The sequence below is a fragment of the Odontesthes bonariensis genome, chromosome 15 (assembly GCF_027942865.1).
Source record: "Odontesthes bonariensis isolate fOdoBon6 chromosome 15, fOdoBon6.hap1, whole genome shotgun sequence".
Lineage (NCBI taxonomy): Eukaryota > Metazoa > Chordata > Actinopteri > Atheriniformes > Atherinopsidae > Odontesthes > Odontesthes bonariensis.
In genome coordinates this window covers 32,221,056-32,238,990 of record NC_134520.1, presented here as the reverse complement: position 1 = coordinate 32,238,990, position 17,935 = coordinate 32,221,056, and the positions used below count along the sequence as shown (strand labels likewise).

The 17,935-nt window shown below is 41.2% G+C and overlaps 1 protein-coding gene across 3 annotated transcripts in view; it reads left to right on the top strand.

Annotated features, from left to right (window-relative positions):
- The first annotated feature begins 1,874 nt into the window (after positions 1 to 1,874).
- adcyap1r1b (adenylate cyclase activating polypeptide 1b (pituitary) receptor type I) overlaps positions 1,875 to 17,935 on the top strand; it is a 40,388-nt gene continuing 24,327 nt past the window's right edge. The window contains exon 1 of one of the 3 annotated variants that reach the window (XM_075485992.1): positions 1,875 to 2,221. In XM_075485992.1, coding sequence (XP_075342107.1) covers positions 2,219 to 2,221 — 3 coding nt within the window. In that variant the 5' untranslated portion in view covers positions 1,875 to 2,218. The remainder of the gene's footprint in view (positions 2,222 to 17,935) is intronic. The other 2 variants (XM_075485991.1, XM_075485993.1) reach the window with 2 other exon arrangements.

The following is a 17,935-nucleotide window of genomic DNA, read 5'->3' as shown; positions in this document are numbered from 1 at the left end:
GGGTTGCGGGATGTTGGACAGAGTGTTTTTCTTCCCTTGGCTCTCTCCAGTCTTTGTCTTCTTACTGCCTCAGTGGGTGAGGAGCAGAAATTGGGAGCATTTGCTGTCTGTGCTGGAAGGCATTCATGGTTGTACAGATATAAAGTGATGGGGTTTCTCACTTTGTGGACCGTCTCTTTCAGTAAATACTTATCGACAACGTCCCTTTAGAAAAAGAGAATTTTCTTCTTTTCCAACATAAAGAGGCCCACTTTCAAGGTGTGACGTTTTTTCCATGTTCTATTGTAAAAGAAACACTGTTTTTTGAGTTGTCTCAGTCATTGCACACCGTCTGTTTTTATTTACCTTTTAATTAAAAGTCATTTCACCCTTTTTGTTTGTGATACTGTTTGAAATATTGATTTTTCTCCATCACAATCCAACACAACACCACCCTCTGTAGCCTCACAGATGAGTATTTTATTCACTATGCTTTTAAAATGAACTTATTGAATAGGAAGTCACTGTCACCACCTTCGAAGTGTTAAAAGTCAACCTAACAAGCATGTTTTGAGCAGGTGCGAACTGGTAGAATGGTTTGATTTTGCACTGTTTGTGTGAACCAACATGGTAGTATGTCCAGAGGACATGCTCCGTTTAAGTTAGTTCTATGCTCTTGAACACTGTTATGCTTATGTTACGTGCACACACCTTGTTTCCATGTGCACAGCACAACTTATAACATGTAAAACCCTCCACCACACTTGATTGATGGTTACTGCATTTCTTTCTATTTCTTTCTCGTTAAGCAGGCACACTCTGGCATGGGAAATCCACCGTCCACGAGGACTCTACCATCATCTGCTGCAGCTGTGGTCACATGTAGTTTTACTCTGTGCTGAAACTTTGTGTCAGTTTGAATCATATCTAAACTTATCTGTTTTGCTTCAGTTTATAACCAAAATATATTTTATGTTCCTCAGGTTTTCCCTAGGTGAGATACACGTGCACACTGTGGACTTTTCCAGGAACACCCTCTGAAAAATCAGGACAAATGTATGAAATATATCATACATTCCAGTAATTGTCTTTATTAACACAAATTGTGGATATTTTCCATGACACGCAATGTTTAAAAAAAGAAAAATGGATCAATGAGAATTTTATTCTGAATCTGAAGAGAGTCCCCCCCAAAAAAGGTGTGAAGTTACAAGAATGAAGTTGTTTTAATGACTAAACCAAACCAAACAGCAGCTGGAAACAAAAGGAGGCTTCAAACTCACGTGAAACCCTTCAAAATGTTGAAAATTTTAATGCTGATAATAATTTATCTTGTGACAGATTCATAAACATCTGTGAAGCTGCATGTATGAATGTAATAATGCTGCCCATGAGCAGAAACAAGAGAAATTCCTCTCTCAGTATGGATGGATTCATTTCCATAAAGACAGATTCATAAACTTCTGTGAGACCAAGTCCTAAAGGTTGAAACTGGAGATATCAGTCGTATTATTATTGAACAACCACAATATGCAGAATGTAGGAGTTTTAAACCCCATAACATAAAATTCTGCCTTTATCAGAACAGCTGTTCTCCTGAAAGACATTTTCTTTTCTTTTTTTGTCCTTCAGGGATTCAATAAAAAAATTAAGGCCACTCTCCAAGGTCCTGATCACTTTTGTTTGAATCTGACGAGCCTTCATGATGACCTTGGGACCACACACGCACGCGCACGCACGCACAGTTCCACCCATATCATCCTGTGTGTTGAATCTGGTGAGACTTGATTATTTAACACAGCCCGTTTATGTCTCCCATTTATCATGCAAGATTGGATTTGTGCCTGTGCGCGCATGTGTGGAATTGCTTGTGTGTGGATGAGAGAAAGAGAGACAGTGAGTGGAGGAGAGGGGGCTAGTTGAAATGCATAGCGCATTCTTGCGCGGAGGGCGAAGCGATCAGCCATCCGCAGGGCAGAGGAATTGCTCGAAATAATCACAACCACTTTCCTCGCACGAGAGCGGAAATCTTGTTTTGTTTCTTAATTCTTTGCGCACAAAGCGAAACCCCTGCATTCTTCCAACTGTGAAGTCAGAAAGAAAGCAATCTGCATTCTGACTGGAAGTTGTGTCACCGGCAGATCGCGAACCTTCGCATCCCCGCGAGGGTTGATTTGTCTCCAGCGACGTGCGCTCAGGAGCCGCAGCGCAGGACTTTCATTTGGAGTGTGGCAATAAAATGGTAAGACTTGACATAAACGGATGAATTAGAATGTTGCTTTTTTCCCCTATCTTGAATCAAACACAACGTTTTAATGTTAAGACACAGACGGATGCGTGAGGGCGTGTGTAAAAGAGGAAAATGGAAATGAGCTTGTCGGGATCTTGCAGCAAGTGTCGGCTAATCTGAGGAAGGAGGTTTCTTTCAATCAGTGGCTGCTCACTGCCTTCAGCGTGCACAATTTAGCGCTGAATCTGGGATAGGAGGATTTTTTTTTAGGAGATACTAAATGATAAACTGTAAGTCATAATAAATAAGCATGCGTTCAAACATATTATATAATAGATCTGCAATTGAGCCGTCATAGACCCTAAATTGAGTTCAAAGAAGCTTTACTTTAAAATGTTTTTCACTGCATAGAAATCCCTCAGAATACACTGTATGTTTCCATAAATCATGTGTCATACATGCATTGACACAGCCGCATATCCACTTGCATGCCTGCAGGAATTCTGGTACCGAACAGCAATCCATTCACTTTAATATCCTACAGACTTTAGTGCTTTATTTAGGATATATGAAATTCAGCCTGGGTGCACAGTATGTGTCACCTTGTAATGCATTCTGATTTCACTGAATCCCAATTGCAGCCTTTTCTTTTCTTTTCTTCTTGATGTGTGTGGATAATTTGGGAGGATCCATGCCGCACTTAAAGCCGCTGCCGTCCTCATTATCTCCTCTCTCCTGTACCACAGGGTTTTCTGTCCAGCATGCTTGTGACAGCCTGCATCCTTCTGGTTTGGTTACACTGATAAAAACTGAGATATTTGTTTACATTTCTGAATGCTGGGCTGCAGCCTCATTCATAAAGGGTGATGAATGAGCTGCATATCCGCCCTGAAACCTCATTCAAGGCCAAACAGGTGCAATTAGTACGGTTTTGCAATAAAACAGTCAGTGGGAGCCGCCTTTGAATGGACTCCTAAATCTGTGGGAACTGTTTAAACATGCGAATTGGTTTATCCCGAAAGACAACATGTTTGAGCTCTTTTTCGTTTAAATTTACAGTTCACATCTGGTTCAAACCACAGAATCCTGTTTAGATTTGCTTGACTTACGGCAGACAAACATATCCACGATATATCTGTAGGTTGTTGAAGTTAAAACCGTGGACAAAAGATTTGTAGAATAAATACTCAGCGGAGGAGGAAAGACCTTTTTGTCTCCCAGATCTGATGTTGCTGACATTTAAATGATCCAATTACTCTCCCGTTGGCTTGCCTGACCAGCAGAGGAGAGAAAGTAAAGGAGGAGGAGAGGAAATCAGGGCGTTAGGCCCAATCTCAGCATGTTAACCTTGTAACACACCCAGTATCATGCATGAGCAGAGTGTCGGTTAGTCTTACTGGGTTCTGGATGCAAAAGACTGCAAAAAACAAACTATGATGCTTGTTTTTAGCCCTTGGTTTAAAATTTGTTGCCATATTTCCCAAGTGCATCTTGTATATACCCAGTTGAACGTACACAATGCCAATACAAAGATACACCGGGTATGTTTGTGACATTCATTCCAATGTTGATATTCTAAATGTATTCTCCATCATTTTGTACTTGGTCAGGTGGTTAGCTGGGGCCTTTCTGTGTGGAGTTTTGCATGTTCTCCCCGTGTATGCGTGCGTTCTCTCCGGGTACTCCGGCTTCCTCCCACTGACCAAAAACATGCATGTTAGGTTAATTGGTGACTCTAAATTGTCTCTAGGAGTGAGTGTGCATGGTTGTTTGTCTCATTTTGTCTCTGTGTGGCCCAGTGATGGACTGGCGGCCTATTCAGGGTGTGCCCCGCCCAATGACGGCTGGGATAGGCTCCACCCCCTGCAACCTTAAATTGGATAAAGCGGGTATATAATGGATGGATGGTTGGATAATTTAGTACTCACTTTTGATAGTTTAAACATCATAAGAAGACAAATGATCCATGTAATGTCCGAACCTCTGTCCATCTGGGAACTTTATTTTTCTGTCATGCCTTAGAGAGTTTTGCTGCCTCATTGTTGCAGTTCGAGCTCTGATGAAAACTTAACCATGCCCTGTCTAATTGGTTTTGTAAAGACCATCAAATGAAGAAAATGCTTGAATTTACTGTGCCATACGCCAGCTCAATCCTTAACCTCTTATCCAGTGCGGGGAGTTCATATGGTTTCTTCTTCTACGCTATTCATCCTCTCTTTCACAACATCATCTTGCTACACCACATAAACTTGAAGTAGAGTTCCATTTTTACGGTCCAGCAAAAGGGACAAAATTCAGACTGAGGCTATATCCTCAGTGAACCCAGCTGCTGCTCTGCTCAGTAATAAGAAAGCACTGGAACTGATGGGAAATTAGAAGGCAACATTCACCAGAGGTGGAAATCGTACTTCAGTTACCACCACAGCTGATCACTACCAACCCACTGCAAGGGTCTGATTATTCAGTCCATTTTCTCCGTTCTCAAACCAACCAACAATAATCTGGGAGCATGCCCGTATTCAGACCTTTACGGTGGATTAAAACAGGACATCCATCCATCCATCCATCCAGCCATCATCTTCCGCTGGTCCGGGGATCGGGTCGCGGGGGCAGCAGCTTGAGCAAAGAGACCCAGACGTCCCTGTCCCCGGCCACTTCCTCCAGCTCTTCTGGGGGGACCCCGAGGCGTTCCCAGGCCAGCCGAGAGACATAGTCTCTGTAACGTGTCCTGGGTCTTCCCCGGGGCCTCCTCCCAGTGGGACGGGCCCGGAACACCTCACCGGGGAGGCGTCCAGGAGGCATTCTCACTAGATGCCCGAGCCACTTCATCTGACTCCTCTCGATGCGGAGGAGCAGCGGTTCTACTCCGAGGCCCTCCCGGATGACCGAGCTTCTCACCCTATCTCTAAGGGAGAGCCCAGACACCCTGCGGAGGAAACTCATTTCGGCCGCTTGTATTCGCGATCTCGTTCTTTCGGTCACTACCCACAGCTCGTGACCATAGGTGAGGATAGGAACATAGATTGACCGGTAAATCGAGAGCTTGGCCTTCTGGCTCAGCTCCTTCTTCACCACGACGGGCCGGTGCAGAGCCCGCATCACTGCAGACGCCGCACCGATCCGCCTGTCAATCTCCTGCTCCATTCGTCCCTCACTCGTGAACAAGACCCTGAGATACTTGAACTCCTCCACTTGGGGAAGGATCTCATTCCCGATCCGGAGAGAGCATTCCACCCTAAAACAGGACAGAGTCAGCAGGAAATCGAGTTATTAGGCCAGTTTTTCTTCTCACTTTAAGGGATTATAAGGGAAGCCTGTAATAAGTTTCCTGTGACTATTATCTCATCAATCTAATTGTGATGATCTATTACTGTATGTATTTTCAACTGTAACCCTAATTTTGAATAAACAAACCAAACATCATCTGAGTTCACTTTACTTTAAGCAATTCTTGGTGACAGTTTGAAAGCTTGATGAAGCCACAGGTATAATAACATGTTATTTCTTTCCTTTCATACTTAACCCTCCTGTTGTATTGCGGGTCAAAAGTGACCCACTACCATGTTTAGCTGTAGAAAAAATACCTTAAACTATCTTTTTCCAACTTGAAATTTTATGACTTTTCCTAAAGGGACCCCATCATTAGAAAAAGTCACACTTTATTTTTGTTTATGTTTCCATGTGGGCTGTACACCACTAGGGTACAAAGATTGTCTTATGGGTCATTTTTGACCCGTGAATTATAAAAACATTTAAACACCAGAAAAAAGTTCATTTTTTTTCCCTTTTCAATATAATTAATTCAGAAGTAATTACTTCACATTTATATAATAGCAATAATAAACCTTTATTATCTAAAAGAAAACTGAGAAAACTGTTGGTCCAACTGAGAGTTGGTTTGTGGTAAAAAAAAAAAGTGTAATCCTGAAAACTGGTGATGTTTGTATTGTGTAACAAAAAATACATGATAAAAAATGTATTGAATTGAGTTGAATAGATAAATAACAGGTGGTTTCATCATACAAAATAGATTTTGGATTTAAAATTCAATTAAGTTGGTTTATTTTGGGGCTTTGGTAGGGCGGGTCAATTTTGACCCATAGGACAAGAGGAGTAAACAGAATGTTAAGACCGCACAAGGGTTAAAAAATTGGTAGTAAAATTTACAAAATGACGTCTCTAAAAGCACCATCGCCTATCTAGAGGGCTCATGTTTGCAGAGTTTGCATGTTGTCTCCATATATGTGTTCTCTGGCTTTCTTCCACTGTCCAACAACATGGATGTTAGGTTAGCTGGGGCTTCTGAATTGACTGTAGGAGTGAGTGAGAGCTAACATGGTTGTTTGTTAGGTTTGTATCGGTGATGAACTGGGGACCCATCCAGGGTCCATCCTGCCTCTCACCCAGTGGCAGCTGGGATAGGCTCCAGCCCCCCTGCAGCCCTGAATTGGATTAAGTGGGAACAAAATGGATGGATGTATGTTTGGATGGAAGTCGCTAACCTTGCACTCTGTGCTGTTGCAACGCATTTACCATAAAGTGCGTAACATGAGGGCACAGGTGAGAACATGAGCTGACATTTCGGTGACACCTCATGCTTGTCAGCGACTTATTGCTGGCCAGATGTGTTGCTGGCTTTGGCAACTTTGGCAACTTCTGCTTGTTTCTGAGGGATCTGATTTTTTAGACTGCATTGAGGAAAATAGTCTCTTGCGATTGCTGTTTATTTAATGAAAATAGAATAACATGTTCCTCAGTAAGGCCAGGGATTAGTTTAACAATTGTGGTTTCTCTGTAGGCGCCTGTATGGCCAGAAATCTTCGGGCCTTATTGTGGCTTGTCAGTGTGGTTGCAAAGTAGAGATCCACAGGGTTGTGGCCTGTTGCGAAGGAAGAAGAAAAGGGACAGTGTACATTTAGGGGTACTATATACTCAAAATCCAGTTTGATCCAGAGCAGGCAGTCAGCTCTGGAGATGCCGTTGGTGTCGAGCCTCACGATGCAGCCACGCAGCAGACGAATGTGTCTCCTTGCTCACTGGGTCATGTAGGAAATCAGAGCAGTCACGGGGCTGAAATGCATCCTGAGCTCACACCTGCTCTGCTTACCCTACAAGTCTCCTGTCGCCCAGTTTTCTTTTTGCATTTGTGTTTTTGTCCCCATAATCTTATTAGTTGCAGTGTAGGTGAGAATATTCACGGATAATCTTACTCATTATTAAGTAATATGTTTTATATATAGATCTAAAGATAGCAGTGTTATGAAAAGCAACGTAATGCTGATATTCATTCAATACTCATTTAATTATAGCCTTTAGCAAACACCCATTGCAGTCGCACCAGGTGCTCACAGGCTAAATGTCAGAGGTGAGACCAGAAATTAGTAAAGTCTCAACTGGTGCAGACATGATTTTAGGATCACAGATTGGATTAAATGCTATGGAGTTTACTTTGAAATGTACAAAAAAATGGAAACTGGCGAGTTTTATGGAGGAACCTAGTGTACAATAATGTAAGTACTTGTACCATCTCAGCTTTTTTCATGGATGCTTTTCTTCTGTGCTTACAATGAAAGTTTTTGACTGCTTGAATCACAAAGAGTTTAGTTTATGATTGCAGCTGCTGTAGTGCATAATGACTTATCTGAAGATATAAAAGTGAACACAGAGTCAAACAAGTTGAAATTATTTCTATTCAGGCCAATCAGTAAGAAATACGGCGATGACTTTAAGGATTTTCGGTGAAGCTACCGTTAGCTCCTAATCAAGAAGCCCAAATAGGATTTTTCTCTCTCTGGCAACTTTAAGTCACTAGAATGTGGTTCAGGAGGTAGAATCAGAAGGTTATCCCCACATTTTTCCTTGTGTGAGCACTTGATGACACAATACACCCGGTGTCTAAAGGCCAGCACGCACCTTTACGATGTCATCGTTGCATCGTTTGTCGGGTGATCGGCATAACAATTCGGACCGTATTTGACACGCTCGCACGTCCACCGCACACACTTGCGAACCTACGAGTTTTTTGACCGAATGTTATCACATGACCGAAATAGGAAGCCACAAATCACGTGACTTTCAAACTGGAGGCAGCCATGTTTGTGTCGTAGTCGTCCAACGTGACTAAGTGCGCTATTCCCATTGGCTGTTTAAATAATCCTGCGCGATGACATCGGAACAGAGACCGCACACACATACGATTGTATTCGGCACAAGGAAAATCCGTACGGAAATATCAAACATGTTTGATTTGATCCGATGAAACGACAAACGAAAAAATCGTCTGTCGGCTGCTACCGCACACCTTTACGATTCCCATGCGAAGTCATCGGGCCGACAAAATCGTACAGGAATCGTAAAGGTGTGGGCTGGCCTTAAAATGGAAAAAACTCAGTGTGACTGGTTGAATGGTCACCAAGACTAGAAAAACCTAAAAATGCAGTAAAATACTAATTTTACACCTTTATCAATAAGTAAAAGTAAAAAGGTGAAGAAACAAACCTCACAGATGGTAGCCCATTCGTTAGTCTTAAAGTTTCTCATCTGGAGCGCACAGTGGATCCTTATAACTTGAGAAATAACAGTGGTTTTTCCTCGTCTTTGTGCCTTTTATCGACTGTTTTACAGCCTTCAAGTGTTGGAAAAGGATTTTTAGGCCAGTAAGTGTCCCATGAAAGTTGCAGTAACCCAGTTTGGTCTTTATTGGTCTTTCTTCCACAGACCTGCACTTTTCCCGCGGAGGCTGCTGCAGCTGCGAGCAGCCTGAAAAAGCAATTGCAGACTTACAGAATAAATGTGCTGGCCACTTTACTGTTATACAGGAAAGCCCAAAAAAAGCTGTTGTCAAGTTTCACAGAAACAGAAAGAATCAGGGATCTGCTGAAAATGTCATCATCGTATTGAGGTGTTTTGTCAGATCAAATTACAGTATGTTAACCTGGCCGACAATATGTGATTTGATATATGGCTAAAACTCATCCATACTTAATCAAATGAATGATTTAATGATCAAAACATCCTCCTACTTGTTGGTAATTCTCTGTGATGTTGTCAACAACAAATCAACATGCATCATGCATAATTTGGGACCTTTCAAGTCCTTTACTGTGCACCCAGTAACCCCTAACACTAACCAGTCGAATTGGATTTCGGTGGAGTTGGACGATCCAAACGTGTGCCATAGCCAGACATAACTGCATCCACACAGCGTTATATTTCTTACTCAAAACTCTCAGCGCCTGAACATTCATTCATCCGCTTTTGATGCCCGCTGTATTCTTTACAGAAGGCTGGAGCCTATGCCAGCTACTTCCAGGCGAGAGAGTAAATCCTGGACAAGTTGTCAGTACCATCACAGGACCAACAAAGAGACAAACAACAACAATCATGCTCCGATTCACCAATCAGCTTTAAATGCATGTTTTTGTGCATGCATGCACAGGGAAAACATGCCGAAAGCTGAATTTCTAACCAGGAACATTTTTGCTGTGAATTGATGGCAGTAACCCCCATGCAGCCACAACTGAGAGTCGTAGATGTCTTTGGGCCTGGATTCTCTTTGAAAGTGGCACAAACGATTGACTTATCAGGCTCATTCTGCAGTTAGAAAACACTGCAGAAGTGTTGCTTTATATCATATATAGAAGTTGTCAAGCAAATGTAATGATATCAACATTTGTCACAAAAGGCAACTTTGTCAGTAGGTGGAATTTGTTCAACTTAATTTGTTTTCAACTTAATCCAAACCAGAATTGAAACGTAGAGACCGCCCTCTGACTTTAATATGAAACAAACAGCACAAACAAACCTTGATCCAGCAATATGAGTCACTCATATGTACGTATTGTTGCTGCATTTCCAAGATTTTCAAGTTCAAAACTGGAAAAAATGAAAGAAAATGCCAGCAAGAAGTCAGATTTCTCTGTCAGGAACTTTGGGAAAGTTGAAAGAACGCTTACCAAATAAGTGCAAGATCTTTCATTTGCATTTTTGAGCTAAAACATTTGACAAAGTACTTGAGGAGCATTCTTATTTTTCTTAAGCATGTGAGCTCTATAGCTTCCGATAAGAATTTGTTGTTGATAACAAAAAAGAAAACTTCCCACTACCCTTGTACATGGAATGCATCATGCTATGAAGTCGTGGGTGGAGATCAAGATCAGGAGGCTGGATTATTCTCCTCTGGGCTGGTGTGTAACAGAACTGGATCTTTAGATCTCGGTGGCTACAAACCTGTGACATGTTACATGTGAGGTTTTTTAGCTGGTAGTTGCTTCAGAAACACAAATATATAAATATATATAAATGCTAAAATAATCCATTGAAGGACCACATTTCTAATAAGAACTTTTATATATATCTTTGACCACTTCTCTGATCAAAAATACACAAAACAAAATAATCAAAGCATGCTTTGAATCTGTGGTTATTTAAGAAAATGTATTTAATTTCTGGTCATCTGTGATGGGACCGTGGCTGCTTTAACGGCTCCTGGTTTTCATGTCTCCTGGGATGTTGTCTGTTATTTTAACTTTATTTTTGCATCAAAGTTTCTTCGCCTCAGACACGTGATGGCACGGTTCCCAAATGAATTGTGGGAAAAAAAATCAGACATAATGGGAGTGAGAAACCAGGCCAGTTTTCATATTCTTCTTCTCTCCTCCTCTTTCTCTGTAATGTGTGCGGCTTGCTTACCCCTCCCAAAATAATGAAGACTAAGTCATGTCTGTGCATATTAATTCCCCCCATAAATCTAAGGCTAAATATAGACTTTAGTCACTTACTGTGATATTTAGTTGGAATTAGACAGTCCGGAGCTGGATTTATCATCAGATGAATAATATAGAAGCACAGAGAAGATTTAGGCTGTGGCTACACGAAAACGTTTTTCACTGTAAACGATACTTTTTCTTATCGTTTCGCTGTCGCGGCCACACGGAGCCGGCGTTCCCACTACCCCAAAACAATAGTTTTTGAAAACGGGTTCCAGAGTGGGAAAGTTTGAAAACGGCCTCGTTTCGTTTCCATTGTTACAGCTAAAATGTTTTTGCGTCAGTCACACGTTGACGCTGTGAGCCAATTTTAACACTTCTCTATTGTCTCACAGCGTGGCGTGACACAGTGGCGTGTGTACTGCATCGTTTCATCGTTTTCATCCGTTTTCGTCTGGACAGCAGCGCGTTTCCGTGTGGTCGCAAGAATTTTCGTACCCGTTTTCAAAAAAAACCTCGTTTCGTTTCCGTGTAGCCGTAGCCTTAATTGGGAAAAAAAAGCAGAAAGCTCCCTCTTGATGACGGTTACAAAGAGAACAAAAGTTCAAGGGTCTTTGTAAGTGGAGGGGGATGGCTGCTGCATGCTTCTACTCTCTGTGCTACAACAGCTGTCAAAGCCTGACCAGAATGTGTCCTGAGGGACCAAACTGCTCCCACTTAAAACAGAAGTGGTTCAACACTTTCTCCCCCCCTCTTCCCTTCATCCCCGTCTTTCTTATTCTGTTTAATGATGCGCCTTATCGCTGACTTTTCAAAGCGCTTCTCTCAGCAGTGTTACAGGTGGCTGATCACTTTTTTTCCTGCTTATTCCTGAGAGAAATGATTCATCTTCTTCTGAGAGGAATCATCCTCTCTTATGACAAACACTCACCGAGGTTCTCAACTTTTTCACCTCGTACCCTTCCTCTGCTTATTCCAGCCCAGTCTAATGGCAAAATAGAAAACTTTCCTCTGCAGACGAAGACAAAATCTTGTTTTTTCCCCCCCGGCCAATTAGCACATTCCAGAGTTATGTATTTCAGTCGGACTTGTGGTTTGCGTGTCAAGCACTTTTTATGAGTTTAGCGCAGGCCAAAACTTTTGACTGACCTTAATCAAGTAATTTTACATGTCTAAAAGGGATAGCTCGCCTATTTTGACATGAAGCTGTATGACATCCCATATTAGCAATATCATTTATGAATATTGACTTACCCCCTGCTGCGTCCTGTGAGCAGAGTTCCAGCCTCGTTTTGGTGTTGATGAAGGTGGTCCGGCTAGTTGGCTGGGGTTTAAAAAATACAGTGTTTTGGTTCTCAAAATAATATGCATTCAAAAGACTAATACATTTGCATCACAAAATCGTTCTCCAGGAAAAAGTCAGACCTCACAATCGCTTGGCCCTATTTTCTCTCCCTTCGTATCACTGCGTGCTGTGTAGACCGTGCAGACCGAAGAGCAGACCGAGCAGCAAACACCGTAACTGGTGCAGCTATCGCTAGATGGCTGGACGCATTGATATGATGGGAGCCAAAAATAGCGCAAAGCGATTGTGAGGTCTGACTTTTTCCTGGACAACGATTTTGTGATGCAAATGTATTAGTCTAGCCAACTAGCTGGACTACCTTCGTCAACGCCAAAACGAGGCTGGAACTCGGCAGGGGGTAAGAAAATGTTCATAAATGATGTTGCTAATATGGGATGTCATACAGCTTCATGTCAAAAGAGGCAAACTGTCCCTTTAAGTGATTAGTCCCTTTGAGATGTTTCGGTGTGTAGCTCCACCATCCAATCATTTCAACCTCCATTGCGAACCTTTTAAAAGAACATTTTGATAGATGGAACACTTTGGGGCTCGATGGAGTTATTTCGTGTCCAGCAGCAAGAACATCATAGATGAAGTTTTCGTGACCATGGTTGGACTGGGTTGGTTGTTCAACGTGAGCGCGTTTAGTTTGGTGGGTGAATGTGCCCGTGTGTGTGTGTTTTTTTTAATGAAGTAAGGGGTTTTTAGATGGAGCGTCAAACATCCCATACCCTCAGGCTGACTGTGTTGAATATGAAAGCCTCCGAGACTCATTAATCCATTGGCTCCTAAAGCACCTGCAAAAAAGGCTGCTCAATGCCTAAGCCAGTTTTTAGAAAAGGTCCCCAATGCCTGAGGGTTTTTTGAACTAAAAACAATTCATTGAAAACACCTAAGAAAAATTTAAAAAATTTTCGCTGGCTGGATTGTATTACTTTTTTCTTTATCAATGTTGGACATTTGGTTCATGTAGTTTTGCTTTATGATTCAGGATAATACCCAATGCTGCTATTTATTATACTACTATTACTATACTGTTACTATACTATAACTAAATCATAATCATAATATCAGCAATAATAATGAATGATAAAAAACAACCTGCAATATATCTTGCATTGTGCAGTTATACTGTAAACTTCAGTGACACGACTTCTAAAACATCATAGTTGTCATACTGCAGTAATTCGCACCGGGCTCTCTTTTTTTTACATAAGGGCAACGCCACTCAAATAAGAATGAGAAGTCGTCAGAATGCAGCGCAAGAATAAATAATTACATCATGTTGAAACGATCTCGTGCCATCACTCGGGCTACATTTGTCTGATACAGCCACTTGCTCTGCCTCCAGTAATCCCGGCGAGTTGGTAGTTTGATTATTCCAAAAGTTAGGCAGAGACCGATGAAAGATTTCATCTCCTGCTTTGACACGGGGCTCCACTTCGAGTTGGATGGTGTGTGGCCGCGCCAACTCCACATCACTTCCATCGCTGTCACAGTATGTCTCGTTAACCGCAGCCATTGTAGCCGAGCTGTCAAATTAGCTACAAACGCACTATTGCAGAACAGGCTAATCGAAAACACCCACCTCATGTGTATTTGAACCAATTATTGTGCATTACATGGTGCATGCGTCTTGAAAATAAAGATAAATGAACAATGTTGCGCTACGCAACAACCGGCGTTAGGGACAATGTTGCGCTACGCAACAACCGGCGCGAGGGGCAATGTTGCGCTAAGCAACATCCGGCGTCAATGGGTTAAACCACTGATTACAGCTCGGGAGTAGCTGCCGAGCTAAGACAGACGTGCACAAAAATATACTCAAAGACTGAGATTTTCTTTTAAAGCAAAGCTTGAGAACTTTGTGAACCTTAAAACTATGTGCATCTGACTCCTTTTTAAGTGCACTGACCTTTGTTTTGCCTGAAACTCCAGGGGCTGAGATACTGCAGTTCATGACTTTGGAGTCCAGCCGTGCACCACACTGTTTTGCTTTATGGTCATATGACATTTTCTTGGGCTTTCGATGACGTCTTTGTGACCTCTTCAACATGACAACAAATTCATTCGTTGAGCTGAACAAGTGCAGGGCACACAAATAGTTTCGTTTTCATGACAGTGGAACAAAACTATTGCCAAATTTTCTAGTCTTTAAATCTAATTTCAACTCAATTTGTGTTTTTATTCAGGGCTGATTTGGTTAGCTTTTAAAACTGTTTGTGTCAGCTTTCGGTTGAATGTCTGAACCTGTTGTGAACAGACCGCTGGTTAAGGCTGAGGGCTTTACTGGATTAGGTGCGATTGATCAACAGTTTACAGGTAAGATTTATTGGCACATGAATTAATGGCTGCTGACAGTTTCCTCAGGGTGTTTGATTTCCTAATGAAATTTATGGCCTTGCATAATCAAAGTTATGGCCCTGATTTATTGTCTAAAAAACATAAACTGTGTTCCCATCAACATTTTCATGTACATTTTGTGAGCTGCGCTGTGGAAAAAGTTTGCAAAATTGTTAAAAATGTCTTTAACTGTCACTTTAAGTAGTTAAGTAGCTTGAGGGGGATGGAAACATCGTCTCGATTAAGCTCCAAAGTAGGCAACATTTAACTCACATGACTGATCACATGGATGATCGATTGTTTCTGCTTCTAAAGAAGAAATCTTGCCTAAACTTGCTGTGATGATAGAATAATCCTGAAGACCTCTACATATGGGTGAAGTTATAAATGGGTTTCCTCAAACAAAAGCGACCACAACTCACTGCCATCTTTTAATGACAACATTCAACCTGGTTTATTTATTTCTATTTGTTTCCGCAGCGTTAGCTGTTATCCTCATGCCAAGCGTGCGTGGGACAAACTGCCGTAGCAGTGACTTCGGTTGAGTTATAATTAGGTTTATTCATTTTTGTTCCACTCATCACTGCATCCTGAACCTGTATCTGGGTCCTCTTACACACACAACTGTGGCAAAAAGCCATGAGAAGAAAAGCTGTTTGATAAATTACCAACAGCTTGTTTAGAGTGGGAGGTGTTGAGAGTTTCAGAGAACAGTGTTGGAGTATGTTCACGTGAGCATCTTTTGGTTTAAATCATGTATAACTGAAAGACAAAACTTTGGATCGAATCTTGACATCCAGCTCTGCAGTTTTGTTGTTGGAGTAGAAGTTATGGAAGTGTCCCTCTCCTGTAAAGTCTACTTTTCTCTCATTAGTCAGCTCCACAACCCCGAACCAGCCATCAGATCCATTTTAAGTGGATGTAGATTACACTGGAAAAAATCAAAGTCTTACCAAGTATATTTGTCTCATTTCTGGTCAAAATATCTCATTACACTTAATATAAGACACAACTGCCTAACACGTACTATTTCAGCCAGATATAGGGACTTGTTTGAAGACAATACATCTGGAATATCTTGTTAAATGAAAAAGTCTTGAAAACAAATAGTTTTGAGTCAGATTTCATATGAAACAAGTGTTTTGTGACATTTGAAGAGGTTTTTAAGCTAATTTCAAGATCACTTTTAACTCAAAAGTCCCAAATATCACATTTTATTTCAAGAAATCTTGACAAGCCGATTTTCACTAGTTCCATTGGCAGATTTTTTTGCTTATTTCAAGCAAAAACGTCTTTTATTTGTTGTTTTTCTTACTTATTTTTGGATGATGATGTAACAGGTAACATAAAAACACCTAAAAATCTACGTTTCACAGACCAACCCAGACCAAATCATGGTTCTCCATGCATCTTTTTTGTACATTTGGGTTTGATGTCATGTTGAATAATTTGAAACTGACCACATACAATCCTGGTGGTGCTGTGTGATGGAGAAAAATCCCAAACTTTTGCTAAACTTGCAGATAACTTGATAAAGGGCGGCACTGATGCGCCGTGTTAGATCTGGGTACTCCGGCTTCCTCCCACCATCCAAACCCACCATGCAACCCTACAGTTGGATTAAGCGAGTATAGAAAATAGATGGATGGATGGATGGATGAAATGATGGCGGTTTGTTTTAGAGCACTTATCATGAAAGCTTTTCTGTGGAAGTTCTTCTGAAGCCATTATTGTGGCCTCTCCAATACTGCAGATATGTTAGCTTTTGTTTTGTTATATCTTTATTTATTTTGTTTGTTTTATGTGAGTGTGCCCTGCTTGGACTCAAGCTAAATGCAGCGGAGACTCTGTAATTAGCTAATTAATTTAAAGTCAAAGATAGTAGTTGTCCAGAGTTTCCTATTATATAAAGTTTTTATTATATGTGTATTTTCATGAAGATCAAACGTTTACTATTTTTTTTTCCAAAAAGAAACATTGTCAAATTGAAGGGAATCTATTTACAGTAGAAGGAGCAGAAGGAGGTTCCAGGTCCACGTGGTCCACTTCAGATCCAAACTCAGCAGCTCTCTCAGCTGTTGCCCTTGACAACGCTTGCTGCTGGCAGGGTTTTGGTGGAGTAGGAATGCCAAGCTGCCAAGTTCTCCCTGTGGGACGAGGCCCGAGAGCTCTTGGCTTTGTTCATGCAAACACTCCCGGCCTCCAGCTTCATGCTGCAACCACCAGGACTCAGGCATTCATGCACATGGACTTTTAAAAATTCAAAAATTCCAACATTTGAAGAAAAACAACGATATTTGTAAAGTATTCACTTCACAGTGACAGTGACATTAACTCAGTGATGTTTTCTTGTTCAGCTTGTTATTCAGATGATGGTCACCAACCAGATTTAACAAGCTAAAACTTTTTTAACTTTTTATTGGATATTGACATCATCACTTACTATTTACATAATAATTTGCTTCCTTCCAGTCAACTGTTTTACATTACACAAAAGTTCTAGATGCTATTTTTAGTAAAAGAAACAGCCAAACAAACATTAGAACACAGTTAAAAAGTTGGACTAACCATTTTATGCAGACACATAATGCGAATGAAAGCCCCACTTAGACTGAACACAACAAAGGCACCGAAAGGAAGCCATAAAATGTTCATCAAAAGCTGCAGAAGAGTTAAACAAACTCAGAGTTTTAAAACTGAACTTCCAGTCCTGCCATCAATCAACGTAGTTTCACAATAGTTCACGAAGTGTCACACAAACATTTTATTACATTATCTCCTCGGACTTGACTTTCTTTTTGGGGTGTGGGGAACCACAGGAAAACAGCTAAGACACAGGAGAACAGTCTTGTAAAAAAAATAAAAATAAATGTATTAGGGAGCTTAGGGGAAGTTAGGTTTGGCATTAAAAAAATATTTGGTTATTTTCCATTTCTGTCAATAGGGCCAGATGTTCTGTCCTGTGCAAAAGCCCCTCATTTCTTAATATATTTCAAGGAAATTGGGAAATAGTTGTACTGATTGATTGATTGATTGATTGATACACGTGCAAACCTAAATGTAAATAAATATATAAGACAAAAAAAGGAGATTGTAAAATTAAAAATCTTTGAAGTGAATTTCTGCTCTGAGCTCCTTTCTCCTCCAGCACAGCCTGAACCCTCTCAGACGAGCTTTCTGTCCTTTCTTTAAGGAGTCTTCAGGAATAGTTCTCCAGGCTTCTTGAAGGACATCCCAAAGCTCTTCTTTGGATGTGGGCTGCCTTTTGTTCCGTTCTCTGCCAACATGATCCCACACTGCTTCAGTAATGTTGAGCTCCGGGCTCTGGGG